Source organism: Lutjanus erythropterus, chromosome 16 (assembly GCF_056507025.1).
Source record: "Lutjanus erythropterus isolate fLutEry1 chromosome 16, fLutEry1.hap2, whole genome shotgun sequence".
Taxonomy (NCBI): domain Eukaryota; kingdom Metazoa; phylum Chordata; class Actinopteri; order Lutjaniformes; family Lutjanidae; genus Lutjanus; species Lutjanus erythropterus.
In genome coordinates this window covers 32,133,893-32,153,995 of record NC_139332.1, presented here as the reverse complement: position 1 = coordinate 32,153,995, position 20,103 = coordinate 32,133,893, and the positions used below count along the sequence as shown (strand labels likewise).

Sequence of the window (20,103 nt, the reverse complement as noted above, 5' to 3'; positions counted from 1 at the left end):
CAAACAATTTCACAGACTGAGGCAGCAGCAGACCAGCATCTCTCATGTTTTGTGAGGTAAAATTAATGATTTCATCAATGGACTTTGGTTGGTTTGGAGAGAGCGATATTTGTCTCATGTAAAGGCAGGTTCCAGCCACACAAAGCTGTCAGACAGCAAAGTAAATCAGTGAAACCTTCTTTTTTTAACTGGCTAAATTACATATTTTGTTTCTGACCGTGTTCGCAGCAGTAAATTGCCTAGCCTCCGCACTGTTACTCCCCTCTGCTTCTCCAAGTGTGCCGATTTAAAAAATACTTTACAAGTCAAGACAGTCTCAGTTTTGAGGTTGAGAAAACCTTAATGAATATATTGTAGTTAAATGAAGATTTGCAGGAGACAATAAACACCACCGACATGCAGCTCCTCAACATACGAGGACGTGGAAACGGCAAAATCCACCTAAACAAAACAACAACAATAGAAAATGTAACATGTAGATTAGAGATGACATGCGAAAAAGAACAAGATCTACCCTAAAGATAGACTTGGTAGAAAGTATAATTATTATTCATCTAACCCAAGACTTGCATTAGATAGGATCTTACCCCCGTCTTTTTTTCTTTGCCTTTTCTTTCTCCTTTTTTTGTGATAATATATTGTTACTCTTTTGTTGTTGTTGGGTTGAGTTTGTATCATTTAATTATCTGTCTTTTTATTTATTAATTCAATCTACACAATGTACCTGCAAGAAACAGTTGTCTCGAGTGATGAGCCTCTAATCATTACAATAAAGTAATAAAAAAAAGACTTGGTTTGTCGTAAAACTGCTGAAGTATAAGACTGTAAAAATGAACAGAGAGGTCTTGAGCTGAATTTAGTCCAGCACAGATATTTGAGTTATTATTGATTATCTAACGGGAGAATTATGCTTTATATTTGATGCCTGAAGTGTGTACAGCACATCAAACTGTGCAGGTAAATGGGAGGAGGAAAATATATATATATATATGTATATATACACCAGATAATTATCTGTAGTATCACCAAGCCTGCACCAGTGCAGTTCTGTGCCTCTGTATTATGTTATTACCTTGAAGAAAAATGGACATGTAACCCTGTTTACCTGTTTAAATCGCTCCTTTTACTTAGGCAGAGTGAGTCAGGTTAACATGAATGACATATAAACACTTTTAATGGCTCAGATGTACTTGTACATGTACTTTGCCACCATCTGACTTTAGAAGAACAGTGCATGTTCCTGGAAAATGGCGCAGTCGGTGTTCTTTGTCATTCATGAATAAATGCTAATCGGATTCAGTCGGATGCTGCATAAGTAGCACCCTCTGCTTGATGCTACAAGAGTACCTTTCCTGTGCACTGTCATCAACTAGAAAATTGTGAGCCATTATTGTCCTTATGACGCACGTCCTTCAGTTGGACATCCTGTGCCTCTTTCATCCTGCCTTATTTGCACTTGTCTGCGGATACAAGCACAACTTTGTTCCCCCGAAATCACATCTGAGATACAATCCTTAAAAATGCACCTCAGCACTAAAATATTCAGCTTCAGGTTGCTGCGTCAGGGAAGATGGTTCCCTCAAATCCTCTTCCTACTGTAAATCTGTGATTTCCTGTCTGAGTTGCCTCTGGGTCCCATTAACCTGACGAGATAACATTTAGCCCCGGCCTCACCTCCCACACCTCCGCTTACATCTGCCAGGATTATGAGCCTGTGCCTCCCAGACACACTGCTTATACATGGGGAACGTAAATCATGACTCAGTCCTTTTTTTTTTTAACTATAGTTTGATTATGGCCTGAAATTACAAAAAATAACACTAACACGGTTTAAAGGGTAATTCTGGTATTTTATACCTAGGACCTATTTTTTCTTTCTTTTTTTAGACAAATTTCATGGTGTAAACTATTATAGATACAAAAAGTTTTTGAATTAAGGAATTTTTAAAGGTAGAAGCAGTAGGATTTGTTCAACACACCAGAAAGATAGTTTATTGTTTGAACCTCTTTTCCAAGCTGTCAAATACTGATGTTTTCGGGTTGGTAAAGCATCGCAAGCACAGTAGGATAATGAGAAACTAAGGAAATACAGGCAGAGGGTTGCAGGCTCTCTGCAGATACAGACATCACCACTCAATGCTAATGCATTACAAGTGGTGACTGAAAGGGTTTATGTTTATACGAGTCTACAGAGGGGATTTACATGACGTCACAGTATGTAGAAGTCACTGCACTTACATTTGCTGACTGGCAAAAAAAAAGCTTCTGAGTGGCAGCATTCACCATGAATGCCATGAAAACAAACAAAAAAATAAAATAAAATGGAAAAGAGTTTTCTTGTCAGTTTAATTTCGCCCACAAATGCCTTCAAGCTTTGCATCTTTTGCCACTCAGTCCACCTGAAGCAGTGTGATCCAGAGGAAAAGTGACTTCAGTGCAGGAAAATGTTGCTTATCATGCTTTTAACACACCAGTTTGGACCCGACTAACCCTTTAAGACACAAAGTCACACAGTCACACAAACTAACCGATGCAAGGCAGCGATGTAGTCTGACAGTTTTTGTCTGGTTGCCTTGAAAAGAGCGATATAATGACTTTAGCTTCTTGTCGGAACGGATTGTCTGAGAAGGTCCGTCTCTGTAGGGATCATCACCATAATGCCATAAGACATTTTGAATAATAACCTGAGCCTGTAAGCGGCAAAAATACGCATGTTTAGCTGACATATTGTGACGGGCACGTTTGCCCTCAAGAATTACGTTGCAGCTATTCCAGCCTGTTCTGTGGCTGCAGAATGAGGTGATCTACTGGACCAATTTCAAATGGTTTTGTACTTATTAGTCATTTAGACCCCAAAATATGTAAAAATAAATAAACAAATAAAAAATAGGGCCCAGGTTCAAAAACACTGGAATCATCCTTTGAAGCTCATGTAGGTTATTTCTGCCCAAAAAGCACAATGGAGTTAAGATAATCCTGTATTGATCGCCCTGAGGGGAAATTTGAGAGTCACAGCAGCACAAAGACAAAAATAACTACTCTCCAGCATTGCTACTATCATATTAGATATTTGTGTGTAATTTTGGCATAATTGGCAAATTATTGAGTTATGGCCAGAAATGTGTTTTTGTGTGCCAATGTTTTATCAGTTCATCCTTGAGTTTAAGTGGACACTGGTGCCAAATTTGAAGAAATTCCCTCGAGGTGCTCCTGAGATATTTTTGCAGCCAATAGCATTACACGTACATCACTCACAGCTAGTGTTGCACGTAAGGAACAGTAAAATAATCACCGACTTTTCACAGATGCATAGTTCATCTGGTGGCAAAAAATAAACCGAAGGTCAAAGGTGCTGAGAGATAAGCATCAAACTCATAAACACAGGGCAACCATTTTTCATTAAGCTTTTTTTTTTTTTTTATAGTTCATCTCGCTCTACAACCCTGAGTTGTAAGATAAATAAATGTACCATGTACTGTGTAATAATTTCAGTAAAACCTGAGGATATTTTCCATCTGTGCTTGTGGTTCTGGTTTAAATTTGGAAAGACAGAGAGAAAACAGGACCTGCATTAGTATTGAGTATTAAGTAAGTATTGAGATGCCTGCACTTCAAAACAGAAAAGGTACTTCCACACTGATGGTGGGGTGATGGTGATGGGGCTCTTATGCACCTTTTTTATGTCAACGGAAAAAAGTATTCATTGAGTTTCTGAGTGCAAGCTGTTTGCTGTCTAGTCATGATTATGACATTCATAATCCTAGCTAAATATAGCTACCCATCATCAGAACAGCTGATGAATGGAACGGATAGTTACAAACTTAGAAAACTGACTTGGCTAACAAGCTGAAGTAATGACTTAAGAGATACCAGTGTCTTTGGGTGTTTTGTGTAAACCTGTCTAAACTGGTGGTTGTGTTTTTTGGCTCTAACTCCTGCTTTTGACCTCAAGTATTTATATCACTGCGTGCTTTAGGTGCAGGTCAGGTATAAAATGGTTTGTACAGCCAACAAGTTGAAGATTGTTCCACTTTTTAAGTGTTGTACATTATCTGTACTGAACCTGCAAGCATCCTCCTAGAAATTACTTCAGCTGATACTCCCGCCAACCCGTCTTTGCCTTTACCAGGGGAGGAATTTCACAGCTATGGCTGCCGTGGCCCTTCAGTTTGGCCTCATGCCCCTGAACAAATTACATTTCCTGTGGCCATAGTGGCCTCGTTGCCCCACCAACACTGCCTCAGCTGATTGCTCTGTTTTCTCCTCCACCTCTTGGAGAATGTTCCACTCATGCAGGAGACACTTGTTTTTAGACACCAGTGTCTTCTGTTGAGATTCTTACTGGGCAACATCAACACTGAAATGCTGCACTCAGGATGGATTTTCAGTCTGGTATGAACCACTGGAAAACCACCGGGCGATTTAAGTATGATGCAAACTAGCAGCAAAGTGAGGGAGAGAGAGAGAGAGAGAGAGAGAGAGAGAGAGAGAGCACTCAGGATTAGCGGGAGAAAGAGGGCATCTAGATAGGGACAGAAGGGTCAACATGATATAAACTATCTTTGATCATGAAGCCTGATGATACTCTGCATCTCTGTAGTTTACACGGCAGACTAGAGTCTCTGTATTATACGTCTCTAGCATCTCCATACGCCTGTCTCCTTTAAAACATCTGTATTTTCATATCTTATCTTAAATTCAAGCATAGATCAAAGAAGATTTTTATAAATGAGGCTTCTGGTCTTAACATTGCAATTACTTGCACTTTGTGGAACCTGCTTATGTCATTGTGTTTCTTATCCTGGACGTCTGTGTAACCTCACAAAGTAAAACTGGTAGTTGTGTGTTTTTTCTGGCTCTGCTTCCTGTTGTTGACCTCGACATTTACATTGTTTCTGCCTGAGGAGCAGGTCTGGTTTGAATAAGGTTTGTGAATTTGTTCTACTTACACAGGAAACACTTTTGTGTTGTCCATTAACTGTACCAAACCTGCAAGCATCCTTCTAGAAAATACACCAGTAATAATAGTCCTGCTGACCTTTGTCTTAATATTGCAATTACTTGGACTTTGAGGAACCTGCTCAAACTTTGTGTAGGAGGAGTTTTGCTCCTTTTCCTTGAAGCACACTACTCTACAGGTCATCTGGAGTCAACATTTAAATAATACATTCAACTAAAATACCATTTTTTCCTCCAGGACTAGCACTCTTTGCCTTTGTTGGTTGGGTTGGTTGATGAGGTTTAGTTAGGGTTAGGATAAGAATTCCACGGTCAGCCAATCAGAGGCAGAGTAGAGCGGGTCATGACTTTGCCTACCTGGGGCCAGTATTTCAAAATCTTTTAATCTAGATCAGAATGTTTCAGATAGGATTAAAACTCAAAATTGGATATTTCAAAACCAGGAGATGTGATCCTGATCCTACAAAACTGGGATACAGATTTGGTGATTCAGTCCTACCCAGAATCCACATGTTGTGTTTGGGTATTTTTGGGATACACTGAGGCTAATAGTGGATGTACAGATGTGTAATCATTCTTGAAAGAAGCAGAGGAACAATTTAATGCTTAAATGGGGTGTTGAAAAGGCACTTTGAACGCTTAAACAACTTGCCTGTGAACCCACAGCGAGCATGAAACTTAGTTTTCCCCCGCTCTGTACTTCCTCACCAACCAACCAACCACTGACGGACAATGAAACACACTGTTATTGAGGGTTTTTTGATCAATAAAAACCAGAGTATGCTGACAGAACAGTGATGCATTTGACCTTTTTTGATCCAGTGAGACATTTTCTATAATAATAATAATTATTATTATTATCTTAATTCTAGCCTATGTATAGTGCACTAATGCAGATAAGTGAATATGAATAATATGCAACCTGATTTTCACATCTTCCTGACATTTTCACATCTCCATGTTAATGAAATGTTGCTTTGACTAACAGATGGAGGCCTATCCAAAGACTGTAAATCTAGATTCTGTAATCCTGATCTCTTCACCTGAAAATTCTCTGAAAAAACAGGACAAAAACTACAAGATCACTTTTATCTGGGATCGCTAAATAAGCATCACAAAATCTGCATAACTGTGATCTAGATTAAAAGTTTGGAAATACGACTTCCTGGGAAGAAAGTGATATCTATCACTCCCTCCAGGAAATAGACAACACCGTAGTTCTTCTGTTACTGATGGATTTAATCATCTGAATTCCACATCCGTCAATATCATGGTCATCAATCCACCGTCGAACTGTTCAAATACATGACAGTGTGCAAAATAAACACATTCAAGTTGCACAAATTGACAACAAAATATGTGCAATAAACATAACACAGAAATAAACATACCTCGCTGGCTGCACACAACCAAAGAGGGAATGAGTCCACTGGAACAAAATATCTCCAAAAAAAAAGAGAGAGACTGGGCGATGTAATGTTTCCTTTAAACTTTTAGGCAGAGCTTATTGTCTTTCTTCTGCTGCACGTTTACTTGGAGGAGAGGTGCAGCAACTTAAAGTGTCCCCCGTGCAACGTGGCACTGTCCATGGTTCTTATGTGGTGTAACTTACCAAACAAATCAATATTCATAAAATTAAATCATGTAAAAATATACATATAAACAGAACACATAAAATAATGACATAAATAATATTTATGGCAGTTAAAATATCTTTAGCTGTCTGTGAAATAGTCACAGTTCAGTGCCTATTAAAGGTATTTTTTCCAGTATAAAACTGCACATTTTAGAGTGTCTTTTTGTTGTAACCAGTCCAAGACTTAGTTGTGCAATAACCCTGCTGTTTCATCAGCATCTCTATGCATCACACGTACAAAGAAGTGCTCACTAAAGCAAATTAAAACAACAAAATTTGAGAGAAATCCTCTTGAAAAACAGAAGCAAACACAAACATGTTGTTTTTTTTTCATGCCATCCATCACAAAAACTGATTTTTCAGGCAACTTTATGAGACCACTGTAGGAGGTCTAGCAGCTCAGTGCGTAATCGCCGTTCAATAACACATAAAAAACATTATATACCTACTGTCTCCTGTGCTCGTCTAAGTGGAATCCAATACAAAACAAAGGACAAAGGATTATTTTATTTAATACAGAAAGTCAACTCTTCTGTCTAAGTGGGTGGTCTTTGTGGTTTGTCCTTTTGTATTGCGTCTTCAAGTATAAGGTGTTTTGATGTTGCAAGCATATTCATGGGCACATTTTTCTGTGTCTTGTCCTTGACCAAAAGCTGCTTTTAATGAGAATTCCCACTGTGGAGCTTTTACAGTCACTGCCTCTGGCTTATTATATGACTACTGAAGCAGCTCCCCGCGTTTTCAGGCCTGATTTCAGTCCCGAGAACAATGCACGAGGAAGAGGAAGGAGAGAGGTGGTGAAGGAGATCAACAAAAAGATTTAGATTCCACTATTTTCATACCCTTAAACTATTCTACCCCTGTCCTCTTTCCCTGTTTTTCTCACTTCCTCCCTTCTAACTCCTTCCACCTTGCCTCACATCCCAAATCTTCTCATTTAGATTATCCCCACCACAGTGAATGTAACTGAGTAGAAATGGATAGTTTTCTCCCTCTCTCTCCCCCCTGCCTCCCCCCTAATCTCCTCCATGTACATGACACTAATACAGAGACTGATATAAGCTCCCCTGCCTCTCTCTATGACATTTATCACCGTGCTTCTTAATGCAGGCAGGCTGCTGCTGTTGATGAGAAATAAGGATGACAAGCATGGCCTATTTTCTTGCTAACGATAGTGCCTCTGCTTTTTATTTTTTTATTTTTTCACTTTTTTTTTCGGAGGGGGGAGAAAATATGTTCACAGAACAGTGTTTACTAAAGCGTCTCATTGGGCGGCTGACAAGGATTTGACATTGACGTTGATCATGCATCTGGCACATTTTTGTCAGAGCTAATCCAGGATCCATTAGCGCTTCAGTTTGTAGTAAGTGATGTCAGAGCACGGCTGCAGAAACCGTGCCTCTGATAAAAGATGTTTTACTGTACATGGATGTATTTTTGGCATTTTCAAGAGGCATTCAGGATCAGATGGTGTCATGACGAACATGTGTCGTCACATGTTTGCATTGATCTTCATGGGGATTTTTATCCATTTACAATGTACAAAATTGAAAAAGGTTCTGTGTTAAAGCTGTCCTTGTCATATCTTAAACAGACCTATTATGCTTTCCCTTATTTACTGTCATATATTTAATATTACAGTGTTGGATGTTCAGCTTAAACATGGCCAAACTTGTAAAAGTAATCCCTGTAAGCAAAGTGCTCAGGTTTCAGACTGCTCTAAATGCAACGTTTCCAATGTTTCTCTCTACTTTTGTCAACCAGATGCCCAGTTGGCACATCATTTCAGTTCAGTTTGTCTCACAGAAAGTGTTTTGTCAGCTGTAAAGTAAAGTATTATCTGGTTTTCACTCTAATGTCCTTGAGACAATTTATAGGATTTCTGATGGACATGTATCTTTATTTGTTCCTAATGTAGCTAACCGCTAATGCCAGTTAGCCATGCACTCCCTCTGTGTTTGAGCTCCTAGCATGGGCACAGTGAGTTGTATGGAGCCTAACTAGCAGTTACTGGCTAAAGTTGCTAACCGCTAACAACAAGTAAAGCTTTGTCCATCAGGCAAAGCAGAGCAGCCAGAGGACATCAGGGAGAAAACCAGAAAATATTTCTTCCATAAAATATGATCCAGTTTTACCAAAATCACTGAATAAAGTTATAAAAGTTAACTAGCTTGTGTGCAGTAGTCAGTTCTCAGAAACACTCCACTCTGGCCACCTCTATTGTCTTTCCAATGTTATTCTTGTCTCATTTGTGGTCTGAAACAGTAGAAATATCCAGTTCAGTGCCACATATTGTTATTTTCCATGCTCAGACGGTGCTCAGAAACACTGGGTTCTAAAAAATTTTTGTCTAGGGAGGTGGTGCTTAGAGAGACAGGAGCTAAAATGTCTTGTTACAGACAGAAGGTGAATAGAGGGGCTGCATAAAATAAGATAAATAAGGAAGTTTTGAACTGTGAATCGTGCAAAGCTACTGAAGCAGAGTCCCAGAATGAAAATATAGAGCTGAAAATGAGCATTAAAGAAGTATTTGGTCATTTTGGAAAATATGCTTGTTCACTTTGCAGAAAGTAACAGTCAGTAAGTTGAGAAGATCAATGTCTTATGTGTATGTTGAGCATGGAGCTGGAGCCAGGAGGCAATTTAACAATTTAGTTTTGCAAAAAGAACGAAACAACTATGGCTCTGTCCAAAGTTCAAAAATATGCCTTCAAGCACCTGATGAGCTCACTGATGTCAAATCTTATTTGTTTTACGTATACATGAAAAATCAGAAGTTGTGGTTTTACAGGACATTATGTGCTGTAACTATTTATGTTGCTCTCTAACTTTTGGCAAGAAAGCAAATAATTATATTTCCTAAATGTTATTTTTAGTTAGTTTCTGATTGAGGAAACAAACCAGTGTACCGAACAGAACCGCATGTCAGATGGTCAAATAGTGTTGGATGAGTGGGCTGTAAGCAGTGGTGCAGCTGTGTCTGGAGAAGGTGATATACAAACTATAACAGTGACAGACTTCTCTCATATTGTCACTATATCTTCAATTCAGGGAGTTGAATGACAACCTACTTAACTGATGTCCTGTAGGTACGTCATGTGGATGTTCATGAACACACAAGTCACCCCAGATTCCATTGAAAAATGGTGCTATTTTTACGAGTTGTTGTGAGAAGAGGGACTTTATACTCCGTGTGAAATGCTGTCTCTGACAAAATCTGAATTATTTGGGCTTTCTTGTAAATTTGGCGAAGGTTGTGTACATTAAGTCACTTCTTTCTTTGTTGAAAAACATGTTGTCAGTTTGTCTCAGCAGGCCACCAGTTAAAAACAGCAACACATTTGGAAAATGTGTTCATTTGCATACAGAGTGAGGATGTGAGGGAGCTACGGTGACGTCTTCATCAGTTGTGCCTTCCTGTAAATTTGGCATGAAATGCAATACTGAAAGTTGTTTCTTTCCTTGTAAAAAACACTCAGAATGCATCTAGAGAGATTTTCTAATGCCAGGTGTGATCTCATGTAGTCAGAGCTGTCCTGTTGTGATCAGATCACCAAAGAAGCATGTTGATTTATCAGGTGATTAGGTGGGTTTTCTTACGATGGCGAAGCAAAGGCGTGACCCGCCCTACTGGCTTACTTTGTTATTCTTACCCTATTCATAACCAATCATCATTCCACATGCCTAAACCTCATCAACCTGACCAACCAAGGCAACGAGTACTAGCCAATCAGAGGCCTTTGCCATCCTAGGAACTGAGCTTGCAGCACCCTACTGAATGATGTGCGTCAGAGGGGATTTAGAAATGGGTTAATGCAAAAAAAATAAAATAAAAATAAGTAGGAATACCTGCGTATTCTCTGCTCCACTCCACTGGCAGTAACTGTGAAATTGATGATCTGACATTCACACCCACTTCACACAGTGCTGGTCAGCTGTGTGGAGGTGAGAAAAGAGCTGAGGGCTTGAAGGTCACTCTCTAGGACTCTCTTTTTTTATTCTTGACACAGCTGTATCTGTTAGTTTTCAACCAAGTGCAGAATGACTTACAGGACAGACTGTACCGTCATCCCTCCGGCTGTAGTTAACTCAAGAAAATGTTGCACGACTGATATTCTACCTACTCCTCAACCAATCAATAGATCGATGAGAAAAAAAAGTCTGCACTTTATCTCCAGATTAATTAAATTGGCCACAGTGCACTGAGTGCACTCATTTACTGTGGTAGAGTAAATGGTGCTAATCAGAGTAACACAGCATTGCCAAGGAAAAGTATTCCTGCAGTTTGACCATTTCTTTTTCACATGTAGCTTTATTATTACCTTCAGGACATGTCTCTCAGGTTTATCAGCATCATGTCTGGCAGCAACACAATTTGGAACGAGTTATCTCAGAGCAGAAACAGACAGCTTCTGTACAACACAGCTAATGCAGCTTCCACAGAGAGCAACATGAAAATAACAGTTACAGCATCCAGCTGACTACTGTTGTTATTTAGTTAGCTTCAAATGAGGTTTAACATTGACACGGTTCTTTTTACTGTCCATCAATATTACAGCGTTTGTCCTGGGAATAGTCACATTAGCAACATGCTTGCACCAAATTCAACAAGATAACTTATAAAAAGAAACATTAAATGGCAAAACTGAAACTTTCAAGTTCAAAGTCAGCTCACAAATAGCTGGTGTTTGTCATTGAGCCTGCAACTTTACCGGCAGATGCTTGTTAAATGGAGTAAAATCCACACAGATGCTGTTATCAAAAATAAACTTTTTATCCACTCAGCTCCTCTGAGGTTGGGGGCCGGTGTAGTGATTTGTGCTGGTTCTTTGACATGGTGTCAGTGAAAGTAAATGTTCAGTTAATAGCCTGTCACATAAGGGATAATGGACAGTGAGCAGGTCGTCATTGTGCGATAAATCCTGACAGGATGTTGCAAGACCCCAGTGTGAAGGTGAATCTTCCTGAAGGAGTTTATTTCACAGTAATGACCTGCTCACTGTACAATATCCTTCTTACTACATGGTTATTTACCAAAAAAATAAACTGACACAAGGCTAAAAAAAAGATTTTGTTGATTTAAAAATTACTGTTCTTCATAGCAATGGTCCGTTATACAGAAATAACAGACCTTAGAATACTGCAGTTGATCGATCAGAATCGAGTATTTCACAAAGCCATGTAATAATCAGGAATAAATCATCAGCTCAGCAGATGTCCCTCCCTTCACAATAATAGATTCATAAGTTTCTCTCCTTATGAAAATGGCAACAGCGACTGTTGGTCGATCAGAAGTTGTCAGCCCTAATTTCATCCTCGAATTGAACAATGTCCCATCTCACCCCGCCATGATGGCACTCCACCTTCAAGTGTGGCCGTTCAGACAAAGTATAAACACTTAAGATTCCCCGCACGGTCGATTAACACATCATCCCAACAGCTTAATTTATGGTAAAACCCACCCTTCAGAGTAATGTCTCCTGCCTCCGGCTGCAGCTCCAGCTGTTTTCATCAATTTAACCTCGTTCATGAACACAAACTGGAGTCAGCTACCTTTCAGTCGTCACAAACTTCCCTTACAAAACATAATTTCTGCTTTAACGTCACTTATCATCCCTCAGCTTTGGACAAAACTGTAGAGAAAAGTCATGCCGCTCCTGCATGTGACCCAAGATTTATTGAAAAATGAACATGCCAGCTCTAATGGGCGTTTGTAGGAGTCGCCGTCTTTACAGCTCATACAGAATAATAGATTTTTAAGCACATGATTAACAGAAGAACGACAGCCACCAGAGACCTTCCACAAAAGGCCATTATTCTGCTGTCTCTCACTCAGGCGCTTGATAAATGCCACTAATGCTTAAGATATAAATGACACAATAAACAAAAATAACATTCTGGCTCAGGGGTTGTGTTTCCATGCCAGTCTGTAAGTTTGCAGAGGGAGGAAACTAGGACAGGCAAAGTTGGATTCATCATCCTTAATGCCTTCTGTCACTTCAATTGGATATCACCAGACTCTGTCCCCTAATTTAGACATCATATCCTGTCCCAGGAGCCCCGCCTCGTTCGTCCAACCCGTCTGTCTCACCCTGGCATAACCCTCCCACGTCCCCACGCGAGACCGGAGCGAGAGGAATGTTTGAAATCAAACCGAGACCTCTCCTCCGCTTTTCCTCTCTCCACCAGAAAACCCTTACTTTCCTCTCCTCTCCTCTCCTCACTCCCTCTCCTCTTTCATCTCCTCTCTTTTTTCTCCCCACACCCTCAGAATGAACAATTTGTATGAATCACAGGCTCTCAATCCAGGCTCACTTATACTGACATCCCCCCACTGGTTTTGTCGGCATAACTCGCTCTCTCCAGCGCCATACAGATCATTATTTGATGTCCAATGCGATTTCATTGAGAGAGAAAAAAAAATGTCATTCCCTCGCTGGTGCTGCCCTGGCACGTCACCCCACACAGTGCTCGTTTCAGCCAAGCTCAGATTGTTTGATTGGCATTCACTGCTGTGTTTGCCAGGAGTGCTGGCAGACCCTCGCTGTTATTTGCATAAAACAGGAAGGGGTCAGATTTCCCTGCTGTTCTGCGTTCCGCTGCCCTCGCTGCACCCCAAAGAAAAATCAGCATGCGATTCACAGGGAAAAAGAAACATTAGCTGGCCTTGTGCAGTTCTGCACTATAGGCTCAACGCTTCTCCTTGCCCGGTTTGACACTTTCTTTTCTTTTCTTTATAGCTCAGCGTGAATCCACTTGTACAAATCCTACACCATCCGAGCCAGACCTCTTTTCTCTCTCATATTCCTGCAGAGAATCCTCTTAAAAATGTCCTGGCATGAGTTTTGCTCCGCAGTGTGAACCTTTTACCTTTGTGCGCCGCTGATCGGTGTGATCTGGACTCGGTCCTGGGTTGACAGCAGGCGATCGCTCTGCCCCGCGGTTTGACTAGCTGACCGATAAGAGAGGCGTGGGGGAGGATGGGAGGATGAGGAGGAAGAAGAAAGGGGATGAGGAGTGGGTGTAATTAGGAGGCTGGGAGAGAAACAGAGGGTGAAAATGGGAGGGCTCGAGGGACGTTGAACACTCTGTGGCTCTATCCAGGCTTGACTGTGTGCTCATTTTCCACTGAACCTCTTTAAATAACCCCTCTGCCTGTCTGTCTGTCTGTCCCGTGTGTCTGTCTGCGTGTGGCTCTGCCGGGCCGGTACCTCTCTCACCCGTGGCAAAGAGAGCACGAGGCGCAAAACAAACCGCTTTTTGCTGATCATCTCTCATTGTTGTTTCAATCTTGGACTGAAACAAGAGTGGAGAGGCAAGCTTGGCTCACACCAACATGTCCTACAACACTCATTCTTGAGAACTGGGACAAATCATGTCCAATACACACAAAAACAAATACTTCAAACACTCTAGTTCCATTTCTTTTGGTGAAAATAATTTTTAAGGATTTCTATATATATATGAAACATATGCAATTTACAAAATGTTTATTTCTGCTTTGATTTTTTTAAATTTCTAAACTTCCTCAGTGCCTGAAAACACCTTTATCTCAGACAACAATTCACAACTTCATGCAATGTAAAGAAGTGTTAACAGCCTTCAGAATGAAAGAAAACGTGCTCTTATAATCATCTTTGTTTTAAAATTGATTCTTTTTTTAAATGAAAATGTTGGCCCTTTAAAGTTGTGTCCCAGATTTCTGTCAACTCCGTCAGATTTGTACAAAAACATGATTCAATCAGGCATAAAAAGGTTTAGCTATACCCAAAGGACCACTGTCTCACTTCCTGGTTTAAAACAGAGGTGGTAAGCTTTATGTTTTTTGACAAATTCATTAAATAATATTGCTATTACATACGTCTCTAACATAATATGTCAACTCCGTAGACCTAAATCAAAGCTAAACAACAATTATGGTCTAAAAATGTATATTTCAATCAGCATTAAGAGAACTCTGAGCAACTTTAAAAAATATCTGCTCACTGCTGTGAAATGTTACATATGTCAACTCTTTAAGATGTCAGCTGCATCAGAGTTTCACAAAAACATGATTTTATCAGGCATAAAAAGGGTCAGCTACACCCTAAGGACCCTTGTCTCACTTTCTGGTTTAAAAAAAGCCGGGAATACTGCTGATAAACACTGATAAACTTTATATATTTAGACAAATTCTTTAAATGATATTGCAATCAGATGTGTCTCAACAATAACATGTCAACTCTGTGACCAAAGCTAAACGAGGTGCATAAATAAAGTTTAAAAATGTGTATTTTGATAAACATTAAGAGAACTCTTTGCAGATATTATTACTATAATAATAATACTATTACAGATATTCCATCTGACAGAAATTAAATCTACACTGATGAAGGTCACAGAATGCTCAGATCTCTTTAATAGTTGAACAATGTGTTTGAAATTAGTGCTTCATTTTCAACTTAATAAAAAATGATAATAAACAACTAAAGAAAATTAAGTTGGTGCCCCAGTTGGGCCACTCAGTCAGGAAAGTCTGCTGGCTGTCACTTCTGTCATAGAGAAGTTATATGCATTAAATATATATTCTTTAGGATTTACAAAATGAGTTTAAGTCAACAAAATAATTTCATGGTACAACTAATGTGTATTCTTTGTGCTCTAAATGATTTTGTGTGACAAAATTCCTTTGGCGCCAAAAAAAAAGCTTAATATCAAATAAAATATTAAATCACTGGGAGAGTTTGACCTTTTAAAATATATTTTCCCCAGCATAATTGAAGAATAAAAATCAAACCCCTCCCCCTACAAATGTGGTTTTGTTCCAGTTCTCAAGAATGAGTGATAGAACAAAAGGAGCGTTACAGTGGTAAAGGCTTTTTTTCCCCAGCTGGTAAAAGGGGGGCGGGGCGACAGAAACTGAAGTGCCAGCAGCTGGACAGACATGTGTGTAGAGCAAAATGTCTGCGAAATGCAGCGCAACGAGCCGCTGGGAGGGAGAGAATGAGTCCCATTCAGCCTGATCCCAGCAATGACTGACTGCACCCTCACCGAGGGATTACACTGAGAAGAACATTACTACACACTTGTAAGAGGATTGTAACACACGTAGAAGAAGACACCAGTACTATCACTACAGCACACTTACAATACAAGAAGAACCTCCAAAAACTGAGCAAGACTTCCATCAATTCCCCTTTTTTTTCTTTTCCTCCACCCATTTTTCCACCCCTCCTTCCAACCCCTCCATCCCCTCTGCAGAAGCCTTGGAGGATCCTTCCAGCGCCGGCGTTGTGGCGGGCGCCGTCATCGGCTCCCTCCTGGCCCTGCTCTTGGTTGTCGCGCTCGTCGCCGTTCTCCTGACCCGGAGCCGCCGGCAGCAGAGGCGCGGCTACCCCAGCAGCGGGGACTCCATCGCGACGGGCAGCGGCGGCAGCAACGGCGGCGACTACGGCAACAAAGCCCGCCTGCTCTTCAGTGGCAACAACAGCAGCAGCAAGAACGGGACGGGTGCCAACAACAACGGGCCCATCTACACGTACAGGGAGGGCTGCGACGCAACGGGGACTCTAACGGAAAAGGCCAACGACTACCACCATCACCTCCACCACCCTTCGATCGGCAACCCGCCCTCCGCCCACGACATCCTCCTCAGCGGCGAGCTGGACGAAGCCGAGAGGAGGAAGTTCGAGCTGGACGACAGCATGGAGGAAGAAGAGGAGCGGTACGATAGATTCGGAGGCGTCGGGGGAGGCGGAAACATGCTACCCCCGGCCTATCACGTCCGCAGAGGCCACGGCGGCGAAGAAGAGATGGACGTGTACCTCGACGACGACATGGAGTCTCAGAGAGATGGATCCGTCATTTCCCGGACTGCCATTTACGTCTGAGCGCAGAGGAAGGAAAGGAGAGGAAAGGTGACGGCTGAAAACAGGGAAAGGAGATGTGGTGGTGGAGGACGCCGCCGCTCGATAGATCAACGTCGCTTTCATCAGCTAAAACACCTCCCTGCTTAACATCCAACCTGATTAAAGAGATGCCATCGATTATATCCTCTCTGCTTGACTGTATAATTTTATAGAAAGGGGATTAAAAGAAAAAACGGAGCCAGAAAGTCGAAAAACAAAGGAAAACTTGTGGTGGCAGTGGTGCGCTGTGGCTGAGTATGTGACTGTGTTTCATGGAGATCATTCGGTGTCAGCCAAATATAACAAAAAATGGAGAAAAAATACTGCAAAAAGCAAACAAAAACGGCTCTGATGCGCTGCTGCTTCTTGCTTCGTTCTTGTTTCTTCAGCTTTGCAAAGTGTGTGATTGTGTTGAGTGACTACATTTGTTTGTATTTTATATTTTAACCAGAAAAAAAAAACAACAACAACAAAAAAAAAAGCATTTGCAAAGCCGGGAGCACGAAAAACCACTATTCCAAAAATCAACACTACTCGAAAACCGCCTTCAAAGTAAAGAGAAAAAGACCTTCACGGACACCTGAATCGTTTTAAAACTTGAAACTGACGGAGTTTCTGTTCATCCCAGTGACGACTTTTTAGCCCACCCTATGACACCACCTGGTTTCCTGATGGGTGCTGCTGAAGCGAGGGCCACTAAACTGAGTAACATAACAGACTTAACAGTGTGTGCTAATGTGCGGCTGGCTGTGGTGTTAATGATGTGCATCATCTATATATCGGGCGTCGTCTCACTATAGCACAGTTGTTGTTCTCGTTGTTGTCGTAGATGTTGTTGCTGTTGTTGTTGTTACCGTTGTGTAATGGTGTTGATCTCGCTAAGGAAAAAGACGCACCAGGAGCCTTGGGGGGTTTCACGCAGTACCACATTGGGTCGGTAATGACTCATTTAATGGGTAAAAAAGAAAAAAAAAGATGTGCTTTTCTTTATTTCCAACTCTATTTTGTCCCCCCTTTTCCTCTTTAAGTCTTTATTTCTCTTTTCTCTCTCTGTTCCACATCCATCCTGCTGCACCATGTGTATGTTTTCCTGTCCCACACACACATTACATCTCTCTCTGATTCTGCTCTTTCTTTATTTACATAATGGGCGGCTTAGGCGAGTGCCGCAATGACTGTGTGCAGGGAGAAGGGGATAACTCGTATTTATATTCCTATCTGGGTCGCATTCAACGAGGCAAAATATTCACCGGCTTTTGTTGGAGGCTGCTATATTTCATGTATTCATTTTCCCATGTCCCGCAGAATGTTCTTAGGCTATGTGCCGGATTACTCCATGTTCTGTATTCTGATTGGACGGAGAAACACGGTCTAAGACACATTTCAGGAGAGGATGTGAGAGCAGGCCAAAATTAAATCCCAAACTTTTTGTTTCCTGCACACTGAAAGACCACAGTTTGTCTTAAAATAAGTGGCACATCTGCTGACAAGGTGGGAACATGCTAAACTACATTGGAAAAAGTTTTTTAATTATGATGATTTGGAGACTCTTTCATTAAATTAGTGAATATTATTCAACACACTTGCTAATGCAGAGCAAGAGCTGAGCTCTTAAGTTTCTGGAACACATTTGCCTTATTGAGTCCAAGGTTTTTCCTACTCATCCTTTTATTTCAGAGCACCAAATGGGCAGTTTTTTTTTTTATTAATTGTTGAATTTACAGTATATCACTTGTTTTTTATGTTGGGGTGGTTGCGAGGTGACACAGGGAGGTTGGGAGAGGAAACCTCTATATCACAGGCAAACCTCTGTGGAGATGTACAGAGCCTGGTCAGACTTAGAAAAAAGAGCTGGGGCCGTATTACAGGAAGTTCCTTTTAAAGTAAAATAATCAAACTGTGGACACAATTTGGTCTTACAGAAGCAAATTCTAACTAACTTTAGGAATCCTGTCTTATCTGACTTCATCCAATCCTAAATACTCAAACATCGCTTATCAACTTTATTTTTTGTGACACTACTTTTCTCATCTCACCAAGCTAAACAACTTTGTAACAGATTTTGGTAACATCTGTAGATAAATTTATGCTAAGACTAACTTAGAAGATAAAGGAAAAGGATGTCGGCTAAGCTAGCAGACAGTACCCAGCATGTCCAGCATCCATTGTGTAAAGGCAATTAAAAGCAGCCAGTTAGCTAAGAACGAGGGTTAGCAAGAGCTACCATCAGCAACTGTTGGCTAACACTACTGTTAGCTATTGTTTGCTAACACCACTGTTAGCTAGCTAGTTAAATAGTATGATAGCTACTACCACAGGTGTAACATACCGAAACATACATTGAGACGTGAAAAAGAAAAATCAATGATGGGCACTTAACATCTGTAAAGAAATCCAAACGTTATTTTTAGGAAATTTACAAGAATGCTAACTTGGGAGATACAAGAAAAGAGAGTGGGCCAAGATAGCGGGCACAGTGTCCATCGTATCTGGCATCCATCGTATAAAAGCAACTAGCATTAGCTAGTTTTCTAACAATACAGTTAGCTTATGTTTGCCTACGCTACAATAAGCTACTGTTTCCTAACACTTATATTAGCTCATCAGTTAAATAGTAAGCTAGCTACTACTACAGGTGTAACATACTGAAACATACATTGAGACACTTGAAAAAGCAAAAACAATGATGGGCACCTAACAGAGGTTTTGGTAACATCTGTACAAAAATCCAGAAAAGGGTGTTCTAACATAGCAGACAGTCCCCACGATATCCTGCATCTGTTGTGTAAAAGCAATGAAAAGAACATCCAGCTAGCTACTGTTTGCTAACACTACCATTAGCAACTCTTTGCTAATATTACTGTTAGGTGCTGTTTGCTAACACTACTGAAGGTAAATAGTAAGTGAAACATTACCACAGGTTATTTTAAAGTTTATTTAAGAGTTTGGTGAGTTAGGATGTTTGTGTAATACTCATTTCCTACTTTAATTAGGATAGGAACTCTTTATCTGGCATTTTTCTTAAATAAGATCCAAACTCTCATCACCACGGTTACCGAACACTTAAGATAGGATCAAGTTCCTGTAATGAGGCTACTGGCGAGTGAGGTCACAAGTCAAAGAGAAATAAAAGATTGAAGACTGGTGCTACAGCCTTCAGCAGCTGAACCAAGCAGTAACCAAGCTCACTATGTCACATCACAACCACACATGCTTACTTACTGTAGACGTGGTGTTTAATTGAGCAACTTTGGTGGCTGGAGTCATTTTGCAGTTGAAGGTAATGTGAGTAAAATAAAAAATAAAACAGTATGGTATACAGTATATTTATAGTTTTTCATAATTTTTAGCCGATTCCACTATATTTGTATTTTTCGGGGTGTTGTTAATGCTACATAAGTAATATTTATGAGAAAGGATTTGAAAAAGGGAATCTTTAAGGAATGTGATGATCTTCAACACTGGTAAGAGCGGGTAAACAGGACTGTTTACCTAAAATAATCTCATAATCATGTTAAAAGTCTTGTCCCATTTATTTACTCATGTCTCATTATAATGTAAGAATATATTGTGATAATAATTGATATGTAATAACCCAAAATGCATTTTATCTACTGTTCC

The 20,103-nt window shown here is 40.4% G+C and overlaps 1 protein-coding gene across 3 annotated transcripts in view; it reads left to right on the top strand.

The window, feature by feature from the left end:
- The window catches only part of pvrl2l (PVR cell adhesion molecule related 2 like), a 477,835-nt gene that overhangs the window by 278,486 nt on the left and 179,246 nt on the right, over positions 1 to 20,103 (top strand). Inside the window, exon 7 of one of the 3 annotated variants that reach the window (XM_084739743.1) lies at positions 15,836 to 18,256. The exons of the other annotated variants lie outside the window; for them this stretch is intronic. Coding sequence (XP_084595869.1) covers positions 15,836 to 16,464 — 629 coding nt within the window. The 3' untranslated portion in view covers positions 16,465 to 18,256. Of the gene's footprint in view, positions 1 to 15,835; positions 18,257 to 20,103 lie in introns of those variants that run through there. 3 annotated transcript variants of the gene reach the window in all.